At 45.8% G+C, this 16971-nt stretch overlaps 1 protein-coding gene across 1 annotated transcript; it reads left to right on the top strand.

Moving 5' to 3' along the window:
- Positions 1-203: 203 nt before the first annotated feature.
- Dnajc12 (DnaJ heat shock protein family (Hsp40) member C12) lies at positions 204-13209 on the top strand. Its single transcript, XM_055599011.1, has 5 exons — positions 204-277; positions 2854-2993; positions 11559-11763; positions 12836-12931; positions 13070-13209. Exons 2-4 carry the CDS (start codon positions 2943-2945, stop codon positions 12928-12930), a joined length of 351 nt encoding a protein of 116 aa, XP_055454986.1. The 5' UTR covers positions 204-277; positions 2854-2942; the 3' UTR covers position 12931; positions 13070-13209.
- The last annotated feature ends 3762 nt before the right edge of the window (positions 13210-16971 follow it).

A 16971-nucleotide genomic window follows, 5' to 3' on the forward strand; every position in this document is an offset into this window, starting at 1 on the left:
CAGAAAACATAGATTCTGATTCATAGCAGAAGCAAAATTACAGTTATGAAGTAGCAATGAAACAATCTTACGGTTGGGTCACGAGAATGGGAACTGCATTAAAATGGTCGCACGCAGTATTGGGGAGGTTGAGAACCACTGGACTAATCAGCTTCCTCCGTCTAGTCTCTTGATGTGAAATACTGATTTTTGTTTTAGGTTGAGCAAATCTTGGCAGAATTTAAGGTCAGAGCTCTGGAATGTCACCCTGACAAGCATCCTGAAAACTCCAAAGCTGGTAAGAATTTACTAACGGCTGTTCTTAAGAGGATGAACAGCTTACTGGCTTGTTGTGAGGTAAAACTTTTCCTGGGAGATGGTACACACATCTACTCACCTCGGACAGGGAACCTAGGACATACCAAAGGACCAGTCCCACCCAAGTCCAACTTGGTGAACCATGAGTTTTGTGGGGGTTACTTTCAGGAGTATAGGTGAGGGGTGAGTTACAGGAGCAAGATGGAATCAAAGACAACTGTACCACAGAAGCCCACCCCAGTATCAGTGACAGCTCACAGAAGCCGCAACCTGGCGCACACTGCATAGCCTGTAGCCAGCTCAACAGGTTGGAGAACGGCCCTTCCTAGTCATTGATTCAGCTGGGCTGAACCGCCTAGGTAGTTCAGCTGGTTTCTGCTTCTCTCAGGCTTGTATGAGCATGGTCTTTGCAGTTCAGCTTTATTCCTTAGAAAGGTTCTCAGCCTTTAGTGCTTACTCTGGCAGGGAGGGGCCAATGAGTTTGGTCAGTTTCAGGGACTTCCTGAAGCTACTTAGTTGCTTACCTTCCTTCTTAAGGAGTGTCCCTGTAGAGTGGAATGTTTCAGTCAAGAAACTGTGACATAACAGGGCCTCAATTGTGTATAAGAATGCCCTTCCTTCCTTCCTTCCTTCCTTCCTTCCTTCCTTCCTTCCTTCCTCCTTTTTCCTTCTTCCTTCCTTCTATCTTTTTGATTTATTTTTGAGACAGGGTTTTTCTGTGTTGCCTTGTTTGCCATGCTCACTTTCAGGCCAGCCAGGGGATTCCTGGAAACACCCACCCTATGCTAATGAGATGTCTTAGTGCCTTGGCTTTTGGCTTTCAGCCAACAACCTTTAACTGAACCTGGAGTTCTTCCCCCACCCATAGGATGATTAAGTACTCCTTTCCCCTTTTATAATAAGGTTGTGTTACATGTAAATCAAGTATCTCTGGTACCCCTAGCCCCAGTGAATCAAAAACATTCACCCTCATAGCTCCTCCCACTGCCCAAAGGTTTTAAGTTCCTGATTCATGAAATAAATTCTCTCTCACTCTGTTCCGCCACCATGACCATCAAATTTGTCATTTATTCTGGAAGTGCAGTCCTCCCAGTCCAGATAGCCATTCTGAGCTCAGTGCTAAGGTACAGGACTCCCTCTCCCCAGCAGGGCCTCCTACTCTCTGCCTGACTTCATCTGGAGAGTGTCTCTACACATAGCTGTCCCTAACCACCTTTGATATATGGCCTTTGGCACAGCTCCCTGCTGGTTCTGCCCTCCCTGTGCCTATATAGGATAATTAGGTACTGCATTTCCATTCATAAGATAGGAGTGTGCTGTTTAATGCAAATCAAGCATCCTTGAAGTGCCTAGTTTTAACCAGTTATGTACACCTATCCTTGGATTCCCCCACCCAGTCTCCAAAGTGTATATAGCCTTTGCTGTCTGGAATTAAAGTTGAACCAGCTCCCCGAAGTGGTTCCCAGAGTGTTTGATCTCCGTTGTGCTCACCGGCCTTCCAATCTCTGCACCTTGCCTTCTGTTCCTCCTGCCTTCGTGGGCTGGTGGCCAACAGCCCCCAGGAAGGAGGAGAACTGCAGGGAAGGAAGGGCTCCCCTCCTTCCTGAAGGCGACTGTGAGCTTCTGGACCCCCCCAGGCCTGGCTGCCAGTTAGGCAGCTTCCTGCCTGGCTGCCTTGAGCTAGCACTGTCAGGCTTGTCATGGTCAGGCAGCAGTGGTGGAACTGCCTCTGCAGCCCTTGAAGCCTGCTCTCTTGCCTTGAGCTCTTGGCCCAGTCTACCTTCCTGTTGGTTTCTGGCTTTCACCTGCATCTCTACAGCAGCTTAACTGAAGGGCTCCGCCCTGAGTGCTCTAGCCATTCCTGAGAGAAACAGAACCTTTGATCCATAGGGTTCCTCTGTTCCTGTCTGGAAGCAAAGAGTGCCTGGACCATCCTGCAGGAGAAGCGTCTGCTTCCCCCCTGGCAGTCCCAGGAAATGCAGAATGGCAGCTGCGCCTGGGGCCAGCTCAGGCAACCAACAGATGCACATCTACACTCTTGACTGACAGTTAGCAACAGAAAAGGGCTTTTCTATGCATAAAACTATGGTTTTTATAATTCTGCCTTCCGTGTTGTTAGCACCTGGACATCAGTGGAGCCCAGTAAAAGGAGGGGCTGACCAATGTGTCAAGCTCTTGACACACACAGACACACACACGCAGCCCGTGGACATACGTGCTTACATACACACGCCACAGGGCATGTGTGTAACTTAGGGCAGCTTGCACAAGTCAGGTGTCCCCTTCTGTTATATGTGTCCAGGGGGCTGGAACTCAGGTCGTCGTGCTTGCTGTCAAGGATCTTCACTCCCTGAGCCGCCTTACCAGCCCACCTAACCATCTCACTCGTCTTCATGATACATTACAAATGAAGACCCTAAAGCCCGACTATGGAGACTATCCCAAAGTCTCATGGTTAGTGTGCGGCTGAGTCAAGATTCAAGTGACATCTGCTGGATAGTTTTAGAGTTTAACCCTCCCAAGAGAGCAGTGTTCATCTTTTGTCTTGTTTTCCAGTGGAGACTTTTCAGAAACTGCAGAGGGCAAAGGAGATTCTAACCAATGCGGAGAGTAGAGCCCGCTACGACCATTGGCGAAGGAGCCAGATGTCGATGCCATTCGAGCAGTGGGAAGCCTTGTCTGACTCAGTGAAAACTGTGAGTTTCTCTCTAGGGGTTTCTGGGGCTTTTGAAGTCAGGCTGGTTATGGATTAGACTGACTTCTTAGCCAGAAGAGTCAGTAAACAGTAGGAGGGAAAGGACCTGGAAATTCGTGGTAAGTCATTGCTTAGAAAACCCTGTGAGGAGAAATTCAGCAAGAGGCCACCAGTTGAGTGCCAGAAGGGGCCGTGGGAGTCTGTGATGCTCCCTGCTACCATTTACACCTCACCCTAAGGTTTCTCATAATTGTGCTTATCAGATTGTTCCTGTAATGCTGGACTATAGCAGGTCAGGTACTGACTTAAATGTCGTGCTTTGTTTGAGGCCCTCTCTCCCCACCTATTGTCTTTGTTTCTTTTAAATCAAAAGACTAGAATCAGCTTTCTGGTCATAATAGGGATTTGGTTGAATAAATTATGTTCTATCCATTCTGACTCAGTGACCTTTACCCGCCCAGAGCATTTGAGTCCGCAAAACAACTTCTAACAAGCAAGCTCTTTGAGTGGAAAGGCCCGATAGCTTTTAACAACAAAAGCTGAGTTCAAAGCTAAGCTGACACTTTGTGTTCTTATGCGTCATAAAGAATACATTGAGAGCCGGGTGTGGTAGTGGTGAATGCCTTTAATCCCAGTACTTGTGGGGTAGAGGCAGGTGGATCTCTGTGAGTGTGAGGCCAGTCTAGTCCACAAAGAGAGTTCCAGGACAGCCAGGGCTATTACACAAAGAAACCATGTCTCAAAACATAGACAACAACAACAAAACAAAATAATGGGCTGGAGAGATGGCTCAGTAGCCAAGAGCATTGGCTGTTCTTCCAAAGGTCCTGAGTTCAATTCTCAGCAACCACATGGTGGCTCACAACCATCTATAACTGTAGTCACATGGGATCTGATGCCCTCTCCTGGTGTGCAAATGTATATGCAGGCAAACCATCCATATACATAAATAAATGAATCTTAAAAAAAACAAAAAACCCAAACAACAACAACAAATTTTAATATTGTAAGAATTCACCTAAGCCAGTGGCTCTCAACCTTCCTAATGCTGTGACGCTTATATAGCATTTGTCATGTTTTGGTGAACCTTGACCATAAGATTATTTCATTGTGACTTCATAACTGCAGTTTTGCTGCTCTTATAAATTGTAATGTTAGCTGAGTGTGGTGGCTCACACCTTTAATCCCAGCACTTGGGAGGCAGAGGCAGGCAGATCTCTGAGTTCGAGGCCAGCTTAGTCTACAGAGTGAGTTTCAGGACAGCCAGGGCTACACAGAGAAACCCTGTATTAACCTCCCCCCCCCCATTGCGATGTCAATATCTGTGTTTTCCGATGGTCTTCGGCGACCCCTATGAAAGGGTCATTAGACCCAAAAAGGGGTCATAGCCCATAGGTTGAGAACCACTGACCTAAGCCAATGAATCTGTTGAAAATTGAAATTTAAACATGTGATATTGGTTTAAAAACTAAACACATGGCTGTTGAGGTGGCTCAGTGGGTAAGTGTCCTTGCTACCAAACCTGACAACCTGTGTTTGATCCGTGGAACCCACGTGATTGATAAAGAAAACTCCTGAAAGTTATCCTCTGAGCTCTACACAGATACCATGGCACACACATGTCTGTACGCATGCACACAAGAGGTGAACAAAATATATGTAACAAGTATTAAACATTTGAGGGTCAGGCACACCTTTAATTCCAGGGCTTGGGCAGTTGGAGGCAGGCTCTATGCAGCGAGTTCCGGACAGCAAGGGCTACAGAGTAAGACCCTGTTTCAAAAACAAACAAACCAAAAAAATTATTTTAAATGGGTTTGGGTTTCAATGGCTCAAGCCTTTGAGATTGTGATCATTGGAAAACAGACTCCCCAGCCCCCCCCCCCCAAGGGTTTCATGTATCCCAGGCTGGACTTGAACTCGCTCTATAGCTGAAGATGACCTTGAACTTCAGATCTTCACCTTTGGAGTGCCTACATAGGCACCCTACCAACTGAGCTGCCATTTTTGAGCCCTCTCTCCCTCCTTTTTTTTTTTTTTTTTTTTTTTTTTTTTTTGAGACAGGAGCTCATATAGCACAAGCTGGTCCTTAAATTTTTTTAGATGTTTGTGTTTTATTATTTTATGTATATGAGTGTTTTGCCTGCATGCCTATGTGTGGCACGGACATGCCTGGTGCCCGTAGAGGTCAGAAGAGTGTCAGATTCACACGGACCTGCAGTTATAGACAGTTGTGAACCACCATGTTGTGTGCTGGGATTGAACCCAGGTGACCTTAACTGCTGAGGTGGCTACCAGCTCAGTCCCACAATCTGGTACCTTAACTGCTGAGGTGGCTACCAGCTCAGTCCCACAATCTGGTTTTGGACTTTCCCTGTAGTTCTAGATGATCTTGAACTTTTAATCCCCCTGCATCCACCACCTAAATCGGGGGATTACAGGCCAGCATCACCATGTCCAGCAAAGGCCTATTTAGTGCAGAGAATCCAGGGTTTGAATGGATTCAAACCCTGGATTGATTGGATTCAAACCCTGGATTGAATGGCTGTCATCTGGTCTCAAAGTACAGGGCAGGAGGAAAATTTCCAGGGCTGCAGGAAAATGGTTCCTGTCAAGTCACAGTCAAAACTCCAAGAAAACATCCCCAAAGACTGATAAAATTGTCACATGTCAAGCTGAGCATGGTGGAGCACATTCCAGCACTCAGGGAGGCAGAGGCAGTTGGATCTCTTCGAGTTCAAGGCCAGCCTGATCTACAAAGCAAGTCCAGGACAGCCAAGGCTACACAGAGAAACCCTGTCTTGAAAAATAAAAAAAAAAAGCAAAAAAATTTGTTCCATGTCACATTCACTGCTGTAAATTTTATAAGGAAGGAATTATACATACTTTTTTTTTTTCAGGTCCATCTAGAACTTTTTTTTCCTTTTTTTAAATTTAATTTTATTTTTTTCTTATCAGTTACATTTTATTAACTCTGTATCCCAGCCGTGTCCCGCTCCCTCATTCCCTCCCAATCCCACCCTCATACTTTTTTTTTTAATTTTTGTTTTTTGACTTGGATGTTTGGTAAATCATCAGTTTTGGGGACCTTCCTGTGACCTTACATATACCTGTTGGCTTATTGGTTGTTCCCTGCTGGGTGAGGCCGTTTTGAGGGGAGTCCAGTTGGCCACATGCTACCTGTGGGAGCTTCCTACTAGGCCCAGGTGGCCACTGTTTCTCCAGCCACATAGAAAAAAGGGAGCAGCTCAATGCCTTGTTTTCAAAACACAGTAATATCCGCTTGGATGTTACTACAGGGCAAGGTCAGAGAGCAACCACTCAGGCAAGTAAAAATTTTACCCGTGGTGATCCAGGATAAAAATAACTGATTCTGGGGTCTGGAGAGATGGCTTAGTGGTTAAAGGCACGGACTGCTCTTCTGTAGGTTCTGGGTTCAACTCCCAGCATCCAATGTTGACTTATAATTGTCTGTATCTCCAGTTTCAGGGCATCCGGCACCCTCTTGTGGCCTTGTTAGGCACCAGGCATGCATAGTGGTACACAGACATACATGCAGAGTTGACATCTCTACACATAAAATAATTTGAAAAAAAAGCCAAATTTGCTTGTTATTCAGTCAAGCTGTGGCTCATGTGAGCCAACTCTTCTGTTTTTCTTTATCCAATGTTTAATGGTGTGTCGATTAAAAAAATTTGTTAGTTTTGACCAGGGTTCAGAATGTAAGATAATTATTTCCTAAAGAAGAAAAAAAAGAAAAGTTCCAATTAAGAAAAGCTGGTAATCGAGTGAACTGTGAATGGAAATGACAGGAGCCCAGCTTCACAGATGTGAGGATTCACGGCCTTTGCCCTGGGGTGTTTGCTGACTCGGCCTCTTGCACCTCAGTGTGTCCCTCTCTTCTGCTTAGTCTCATCAGCTATTTCTGCTGAGGATTTTCTTTTTTGAGACAGGGTCTCATGTACGTATCTGGCCTCAAACTCAGTATGTAGCCAAGGACCGATGAGCTCGAACTCTTGCTCCTCCCGCCTTCGCCTCCTGAGTGCTGTGACATTGGCATGCCCCACCATGTACAGTTATGTGGAGTGGGGCCCAGCCTGTCACTGTGGGATCTAAGCATGCTGGGTGCCTCGGATAGGGTGTTACTGCTGGGAAGAGGCCATGATCAGGCAGCTCTTACAAAGAAAACATTTCATTGGGACGGGCTTACGGTGTCAGCCCCTTATCGTCATGGTGGGAAGCGTGGCCATGTGCAGGCAGACATGGTGCTGGAGAAGAAGCTGAAAGTTCTACCTCGTGATCTGCAGACTGGATTCCACACTGGTCGGAGCTTGAGCATAGGAGACCTCAGAGCTCATCCCAGTAGTGACACACCTCCTTCAACAAGGCCACACCTCCCAATAGTGTCACTACTCATGGGCCAAGCACTCTATGGGGACCAATCTGTGGGGACCAAACCAATTCAAACCACCACATTCCACTCCCTGGTCCCCATAGGTTTGTAGCCATAACAATGAAAAATGTATTTAGTTCAACTTCAAAAGTGCCCGTAGTCTATCATAGTCTCAACAATGTTTAAAAGTTTAAAGTTCAAAGTCTCTCCTGAGATTCATGCAATCTCTTAACTGTAATCCTCTATAAAATCCAAATAAAAAAGCAGATCACATACTTCCAGCATGCCATGGCACAGGATATATGTTACCATTCCAAAACAGGAAGGGAACACAGTGAGGAGATACTGGACAAAAGAAAGACCAAAAATCCGGCTGGACAAGCCCCAGACTCTGCATTTCTATGTCTGATGTCAAAGTGCTCTCCGGATCTCCAACTCCCGTCAGCCTTGTTGACTGCAACACACTTATTTCTCTTAGGCTGGCTCTGCTCCCTGTTAGCTGCTTTGCTGGGCAGGTATCCTGAGGCTATGGCATCTCCAACACCTTGGGGTCTCCGAGGCAGTCTAGGCTTCACCTCCACAGCTTCACACGATGGCCCATCTGGGCCTCCATGCAGGGACACTACTGCCATGCATCTGGCCTCAGCAACTTTCCTTAGTCATGGAGGGAGATTATAACCCCTTTCTTCTATCCTTGACTCTAAAGCCAGAACCTCGTGGCTGAAGCTGCCAAGTTCTGCTGCTTGCTGGGGCTGGAACATGGTGCCTTTTCCATTTATTTCTTCACCAGTTTTCTGTTTCAGATGGAATTGCTCTGTTGACCAGGCAGGCCTTGAACCTAGAGATCTGCCTGCCTCCTCTGTCTCCTGAGTGCTAGGATTAAAGGAGTGTATCACCACGACTGGACATAAGCTTTTCTTTAATACCTTTTCATAAGATAGAAGCTTAAAGGGGCTGGTGAGATGGCTCAGAGGTTAAGAGCACTGGCTGTTCTTGCAGAGGTCCTGAGTTCAATTCCCAGCAACCACATGGTGGCTTATAACCATCTGTAATAAGATCTGGTGCCCTCTTCTGGTGTGAAGGCCTGCATGTAGTCAGGACACTGTGTACATAATAAACAAACAAATAAATAAAAGATGGAAGGTTAGCTGGATAGGATTTTTCCCTGAGATCACCACTTTCTTAATTTCATTTAATATCTTTAATCTGCTTACCCCCATGAACACAGGATTTGGCTTCATCCCACTTCCTGGTGACTCTTTAATCCTTGAACCAGAAAAGTTTTCTTGGGATCTCTCCACTCAGCATCAATTCATAACCAGTCTCTAACAGACACCCGGAAAGTCTCCTGGTTTCTTTCCCCCAGTGTGTAGCTACTCTTGTAAAAGCTTGTAGGTCCCTCTGGGGCAGAACTGGAGAATCCAAAAGTCTTCACTTTAGCGGGCAAACTTTTCAGACAAAGGCACAAAGCTGCCCCAACCCTCGGGGCTTCAACAGGGTTCCTAAGGTGGAGAGATTGTAAGGAATGGGGGGAGAGGACAAGAGACGCAGGAATGAAAGCCAAGTCTGTTCATCTGATCAAGGCTTCCGTTTATTAGAAATTTTTACCCAATTTATATAGGGAGAAGGCAGGAAAGAGGGAAGGTTAATCTACTGCTGCAGGAAATAGGAAGAGTGCTTTCATGGGTTAAATATTGTACCTGCAAGATACCATAAGGATGTTTTCTTAAGATATCTTATGGATGCTCTAACAAACGGATGTCCTCACAGTCTATCACCCATGCTTTAGGTCTCCACTAAGTGACCTTTGCTCTCTACTTGGCTTTGGCTTCAGTAACTACCTTTGTCTCCACTAGATAGCTTTGACTTTGGCTTCCATAGATAGCTTTGGCTCCCGGCACAAAGCAGCCAAATTCTTTGCCAAAACATCACAAGAACGGTGTCTAGGCCCCACACTAAAATTCTTCTTCTCTGAAACCTCATGAGCAGGCCCCCATAATTCAAATCACCCACAGCACCACTGTCTTCCATGTCCCTGCTAAGGCGGTCCATTAATCCCTGCTTAAAGCATTCCACTGCTTCCCTTACCCAAAATTTCCAAATCACATTCCTCCAGACAAAATCACGGTCAGGTCTGTCACAGCAGTACCCCAGTCCCTGGTACCAACTTCTGTCTTAGTTAGGGTTTAGTTTCTGTGATGAGACACCATGACCAAGGCAACTCTTACAAAGGAAAACCTTTAATTGGGGCTGGTTTACAGGTTCAGAGGTTCAGTCCATTATCGTCATTGTGGGAACATGGCAGCACACAGGCAGACATGGCGCTGGGAAGGAGCCGAGAGCTCTACAGCTTGGTCCGTAGGCTGCGAAGGAGACTGTGTGCCACACTCAGTGTAGAGTGAGCACAGGAGACCTCAAAGCCCACCTACACAGTGACACACTTCCTCCAACAAGGCCACAGCTCCTAATAGTGCCACACGTAGGGACCAAGCATTCAAACAAATGAGTCTGTGGGGCCATTCCTGTTCAAACCCCACACTGACAAGCACTGCATCTCTGTATAGCTGCTCCATCCTTAGTCCACTCTTTTCTCTAGTGCGGGGACTGAACCCAGGACTTCCCAAATGCCAGGCAAGCACTTTACCTAACTGAACTCCATCCACAGCTCTGTTGCTCTTCCGAGGACTAGTTTATGTGAAGTTACACGCTGTTCTGAGCCACCGATGGTCTGGTGGAAATGAGAAATATACTCTGTGAAGTCACATAAAAAGCCGTGACTTGCAGGCTGCCTGCTTCCCAGTGCATTCGATTGCTTGGCATCACTCTTAAAAACTTTTCATATTTGTTAAGTGTGTGTGTGTGTTCCACAGCATATATATAGAGGTCAGAGGACAACTTGTAAGAAAGAGTTGTTCTCCCCTTCTAACATATGAATTCCAGTTATCAGAGCCAGGTAGTAAGGCTTGGTGGAAAATACCTTTGCCTACTGCCTACTGAGTTGTGTGTGTGTGTCTGTGTGTGGTGGGTGTCGGTGGGTGTGCATGTGTGTCTGCCATGGCACATATATGGAGGGCAGAGGAAAACTTGCAGGAACCAGTTATTTCCTCCCACTCTGTGAATCTTGAGGCTTAAACTCAGGTTGTCAGGCTTGGTGACAAGCTTTTTTACTCACTGATCCATTTCGCTGGTCTTAACCTGTGGCTTTTTTTTTTTTTTTCAGTCAGGGTTTCTCTGTGTAGCCCTTGGCTGTCCTGGAACTCTCTCTGTAGATCAGATTGGCCTAGATCTTCTAGAGATCCACCTGTCCCTGCCTCCCAAGAACCTGTGACTTTTATAGTTTACATTTTCAATTCTCTAAGCTCAGAATTTTTTTTTTTTTAACAGCATTTCACTATGTATCCTGGTTGTCTTGGACTAGCTATGTAGACCAGATTAACCTCGAAATCAGAGATTCATCTGCCTCTGCCTCTTGAGTTTTCTAAGTGCCACCATGCCTGGCTTTTGTGTGTTTAATTTTTTTTTTTTTTTGGTTCTTCCAGACAGGGTTTCTTTGTATAGCTATGGCTATCCTGGAATTCTGTAGACCAGGCTGGCCTTGAACTCACAGAGATCAGCCTGCCTCTGCCTCTGCCTCTTGAGTGCTGGGATTACAGGTGTGTGTTACCCATGCCTTTGACTTTCTTATTCTCTCATTTTTCATAGTACCTCTCACCCCCACCTTTTGTGGTTCTTGAATCAAGATCTCTCTTGGGTTATGCACTCTACCACTGAACTGTCTCCAGCTCTTCAGGAGGAACATGGTGTTCTCTTTTCTTCTCTCTTCATCTGTTTAAATTCTGTACATCTACATAACAACAAAGTATAACAACAAGCCCCAAACAACCAAACAAAAAGCTTAGTGGCTGGAGGCCAGCCTGGGCTACATAGGAACCAGAGAGACAGACAGACAGACAGAGAGAAGACAAGGGCTGGTGAGATGCCTCAGTGGATAAAGATGCTTGCTAGCAAAACCTGATGACATAAGTCCAATCCCCAGAACTCCCCCGGTGGAAGAATGGGCTCCTGAAAGCTGTCTTCTGTCCCCCCTCTACCTGTATCCCCCCCCCAGTAAATAACCAGATGTAAGAAAGAAATCCCAAATGATGTTTGTGTGTCTCCTCTTAATTAATCTAGTCAATGCACTGGGCTGTGAGAAGTAAGAAAGACTTGATGCTGGAAGGAACTGGCCAGACTTACACCAACATGGTTCAAAACCAGGAACCGAACGAACAAAGAGAAACAAAGAAAGGGGACCCAGATTCAACCACCGAGAAAATTATGCAAAAGAAAGCTGGGTCCCCAGTGAAGGGCCTCTCCCCCGCAAACCCAGACTTTCCAGGTAAGCTGTGCCACCTGGCTTCTCACTGGAAATCGGAGAACGTGACTTGTCTCACAGCTGTCCTCAGCCTGTTTTAGTGTGCACAGCCATGCCAACTTAAAAATATGTTTAGCATCTTAAAAATCTTTATTTTAGACAGGTCTCGCTTCCAGACTGACTTGGAACTCACAGAGTCTTTGCCTCCCAAGCACTGGGATAAAAGGCGTGCTCCACCACACCCAGCTGGTTTGGCGTACTCTTTAAGCGGGAATGTGGCATAAGGAGTGGACCTGGGAGGCGCTAGGGCAAGGAGTGGAAGGCTGGATATGTTCAAAATACATTGTACAAAATTCTCAAAAGAATTAGTAAAAGTACTATAAAAATTTTCCTGGATTGGGAAAATCTTCCTCTTTGCGACAGGATAGCTATTAAGCACGTGAGGTCCTTGTACATATGAAGTGTAATTTCTGTTCATAAGAATTCCATGGGCTGGAGAGATGGCTCAGAGGTAAAGAGCACTGGTCTTGGGGCTGGAGAGATGGCTCAGTGGAAGAGCACTGTCTGCTCTTCCAAAGGACCTGGGTTCAATTCCCAGCACCCACATGGCAGCTCACAACTGTCTGTAATGCCCCCAACTCCAAGGGATCTGACACCTTCACCGATGTCCATAAAATAAAGTTAAAAAAATATTTAAAAAAAAAAAAAAAAAAGCACTGGTCCTGAGGAACCTGAGTTCTATTCCCAGCAACCACATGGTGGCTCACAACTGTCTATAATGAGATCTGGTGCCCTCTGCTGGCATGCAGGCATACATGCAGATAAAACATTGTATACACAATAAATAATAATAAAAAAAAATCTTTAAAAAAGAATTCAAAAGTAATGTAAGGTAATCTGTTTCTATAAAATATGAATACTTTGCAGGTCTGGTGGCATATGACTATAATATCAGTACTCAAGAGTACAGGCAGGCAGGTCTCTGTGAGTTCCAGGCTAGCCTAGTTTCTAACCCCAAGCTGCTTTAGTCTTGACTCTGCTTGAGTCTTCTTCTCCTACCTCCAATTTGAAGTGTTTCTCTTTCCTCACCTAAAAGGTCTCTCCGATTTGGACCGTGGCCACCTTCGCTCCTGCTGGTCTGGCGACGCTCCCTCGGAACTCTTGAGGAAGTTCAGAAACTATGAAATCTGAGGTGCTGCCGCTCTCTGACAGGGAGGACGAGGCCTTCTCGTACTGCCAAAGTGTACCTTTGTTCATGTCTTGCTCTGTTCGGTCAAGTCCTCCATCCTTCAACGCATTCTCACGATGTGCTCTGTGTTATTTTGTGCAGGGGACTGAATCGGGGACCTCCCGGACACTCTGTACCACTGATGCTTACCTCTTGTCGCTCAACCATGTTGTTTAGGTGAGAAAAGTGTTGTAAGTCTAGTTTATTTCAACATTTGAGTAAATTAAAGATCTTAGATACAAGTAGTGTGTATCATATGTGTTCTCCTGTTAATGTTATTTGTAGATAAGCTGTTAAAAAAACCTTTCCCTGTGGGTGTACCCTGATCTCTTGTTGTGCTAGAGATACCAAAATGTCTTCTGGATTTTGGTTTAAAATGGTATGTAGAATTACTTGGCTGAGTCTCATAGAGTGGAATAAATGATTTTCCCAAAATTCATAAAGGCATTTATAATGCAACTGTATTCACTCACTCATTCGTTTATGTGGATTTTTGGGCGGAGTCTTACCATGTAGCCCAGGCTGGCCCTGAACTCTCTGTGCAGCTATCTTCAGACTCTCAGTCTTTCTGCCTCTTTGTTCCCTGTGGACTGGCACGATGGCTCAGCCTGTAAGATTACTTGCCGCCAACCCTGACAACCTGTGTTCTATCCCCTGAGCCACGTGGTAGAAGGACCAGCTCCTGGAAGCTGTCCTTTGACCCCGAGCATACACACCCAAAATAAACAAGTGAACACGTGTAATTTATGTTTCCTAGGCCAGCTGTGTCTGCGTAGCCACTGGACAGCACGGCTGCAGGAGAGCCTGTCTCAGTAAAACCGAACCAGAGGGAAAAGAAGGCCACAGAGTGCTTCCTGTTGTGAAATGTCAGTGCAGACAGTATCACTCTGCTATAGCTTGCTATAACAAAACAGTACTGGTGGCTCGCTCAAGGCCTTGCGGTGTGTGGAGCTGAAAAGTCCAAATTCAAGGGGTGGACACTGCATTTCTGAGGCCGCCCTTGTGCAGGTGGCCTCCTTCTTGGCTACACCGTCAGACAGCCTCTGTTCCCTGTTCACACGAGTCCCCAGTGTTGTGACATGAAGACAATTCAGACTAGTCAGGGCCATTTTCACAACTTCATTTTAACCTACTTCTCCCTTTAACCTTCTCTCCAAAGAAGGTACCGGGGCTTGGCACTTCCACTTGGCTTTTTTGGTTTGTGTTTTTTTCTGTGTAACAGCCCTGGCTGTCCTGGAATCTCTTTGTAGACCAGCCTGGCCTCTGTCCACAGCACTCTTGTGTCTGCCTCCTGACCATTGGGATTACAAGCATGCCGTACCATTCCTGGCTTTAACCATAAGTTAGTTCACCTGTACTTTATTGACTTCTTTCCAGGCGGCTTAGCTTTCATTCATTTATTTATTTTGGTGGGGGGGGGGGCAGGATTTCACCATATTACACAGCTGACCTTGAACTCCTGGTCTTCTTGTCTCTTCTCAGTGCTGATATCACAGGCTTGTGGTATATCTTTTTTTTTTTTTTTTTTTTTTTTTAATCCCAGGCCTGGATTTTTTTTTTTTTTTTTTCAATCACAACTAAACACTGTAATGAACTGTTTTATATAATGCTGATTCCTCCTCCTCCTCTTCTTTTTTCAAGATAGGGTTTCTCTGTGTAGCCTTGTCTGTCCTGGACTTGCTTTGTAGACCACGCTGGCCTTAAACTCACAGAGATCTGCCTGCCTCAGCCTGGGATCAAAGGCCATCATGCCTAGCTTATATAATGTTTCTTGTATGTGAAATACATCAGTGTGTATGGGTGGAAATACCTAGCTCTGGAGTTTTTGTGTTGATGAGAATATGTGAGCATTTGGAATTTGGTTACTATATCTTAAAACAAACAAACAAACAAACAAACAAACAAACAAACATTTATTTGCAGAGGCTAGAAGATGCCATCAGACCTCCTGGAGGTAGAGTTACAGTCAGTTGGGAGACACCTCCCGTAGATGCTGGGAACTGAACTGGGTAATGGCTGAGTTCTGTCGCCTCTGCTGTCTACATACTGGGAAGAAAGGTGTGTGCCACCACACTTGGCTAATTACTATATTTTTAAAGTAAACAGTAAATGTAGTTGGCTAGTTTTCACAGCTCTTAAAGGGCCATGGGGTTGAAAAACACCAGAAAAGAGTGTTTGCTCATTGGGACTTTTCAGGTTTTTCTACTCTTGGCTAGACTTTGTGCACATCAGAAGTTTAGCAATCACCTCCCATCATCCCTCATAGGAAGCAGTGCCCAAGACATGAGGCAATAATAAAACCAGAGAACACATTTCTTCTGGCACTCTCCATAGAGGAGAACGAGGCCTTCCATCATGCCATGGTGGCCACTTGCCTTCTGTGTGTCCTGAAATGGTGGAATAGAATTCTGACACCTTCCGTTCTTTCTAAAGTAGAAGTGACTCAGCAGAGCTGCCGTGGAACAGGAAGGCAGCGTTCTCTATTTTTTCTAAATCCATATACTTTCCAGTCCCTCGGACATATTTCCGGCTGTCAGAAACAGCTCTTTGATGAGAACATTAGAAATAATAATAATAAAAAAAGACTGAGTCGAGGTGGGGGCAAGGGAGAGAGGCTTCATAAAGAGAGTGAGATAAGTTGGCTTTCTTGCTTATGAATTTTCATATCTTTCCCTTGCCCGGATTTTATGGCTTACAGGACTGGCCACAGCAGCGAGTGTTGAAGGCTAACATGGTTATTGAGAGGGACTTTTAATTTCCTGAAAGGCAAACACCGTTACTGCCCCAGCCCCTTCCATCCCAGACTGCCTGGGCGAGGACTCCAGCTCCCTTCCATTTCCGGTTCTGGGGTAGCATCAGTCTGGCCTGTCTTCGGTTTCATTGTTTCTGGGATCCAAGTTGTCTCACTCTCCTAGGGGGTGGGGACACATTGTATCCGAGCACTCTTCCTTCCTTTCTCCGCCTGGTGGATTCTTCTGTTTCTCCTAATGCTTTAGGATTGCAGGGAGCTGGATTTTTTTCTGGCTGTGATCTACTGGGGGGCTTAGAACAAATTACTTAAGCTCTGATATGGTTCCTTCTACCTGAAGATATACACTCCACACACACACATTCTCTTTGGAGACCATAAAAACTCAGCAGAGGCCCTCCCCTAGGGTGGGCTAGTGTAATGGCTTAATATTGGTTGTCAACTTGACACACTCAGGAAGAAAGAACTCAGCTGAGAAATTGCTTCATGGGATTGCACTGTGGACGTGTCAGTGGGAGATTTTCTTAATTGCTATTAGGAGGGCCCAGCCCACTGTGGGCTGTGTCATCGTTGGGCATATGGTCCTGAGTGTTATGGGGAAGGTAGCTGAACAGACCATGGGGCACAAGCCAGTAAGAAGTGTACCTCCTTCACCTCCCCCACCCCCAAGGGGGGGAGCAGCCTTACCAGGCCACAGAAGAAGACAATGCAGCCAGTCCTGATGAGACCTGATAGACTAGGATCAGAGAGAAGGGGAGGAGGATCTCCCTTTTCAGTGGACTGGTAGAGGGACACAGGTGGAGAAGAGGAAGGGTGGGATTAGGAGGGAAGGAGGGAGGGAGGTACAGGAGGTATACAAAGTGAATAAACTGTAATTAATAAAAATTAAAAAATACCTTAAAAAAAAAAAAAAAGAAGCGTTCCTCCTTGGTCTCTGACCTCCAGAGAGGTCTCTAGCCTCCAGGTTCCTGCCCTGACTCACTTCAGTGATGGATGTGGGTGTGTAAGCCCAGTAAACCCTTTCCTTGGCCAAGTTCATTTGGCTTCATCACAGCAACAGATAGCAAACTAAGACAGCTGGTTTAAGACCTTGGCTTGGAGCCAGAACAGCATGGAAGCTGGGGAGGGGCAAACTACCAGCGAAGGCAGTGGATTATCAAGGACAGAGAAATCACAGGGAGAGGATGTGTCGTCTTCATCATTTTGTTCTGATAACTCTGCCTAATTTTATTGTTATTTTATTTTAAAAACATAA

The sequence above is a fragment of the Psammomys obesus genome, unplaced genomic scaffold, assembly GCF_907164565.1.
Source record: "Psammomys obesus unplaced genomic scaffold, mPsaObe1.curated_primary_1811, whole genome shotgun sequence".
Classification (NCBI taxonomy): Eukaryota; Metazoa; Chordata; class Mammalia; order Rodentia; family Muridae; genus Psammomys; species Psammomys obesus.

Excerpts from the sequence above, each read along its gene's own strand:
- Dnajc12 (XM_055599011.1), top strand. The coding sequence starts at position 2,943 with ATGTCGATGCCATTCGAGCAGTGGGAAGCCTTGTCTGACTCAGTGAAA. Across the intron at positions 2,994-11,558 it reads TGTCTGACTCAGTGAAAACT|TCAATGCACTGGGCTGTGAG; the intron begins GTGAGTTTCTCT and ends TAATTAATCTAG. Across the intron at positions 11,764-12,835 it reads CGCAAACCCAGACTTTCCAG|GTCTCTCCGATTTGGACCGT; the intron begins GTAAGCTGTGCC and ends CTCACCTAAAAG.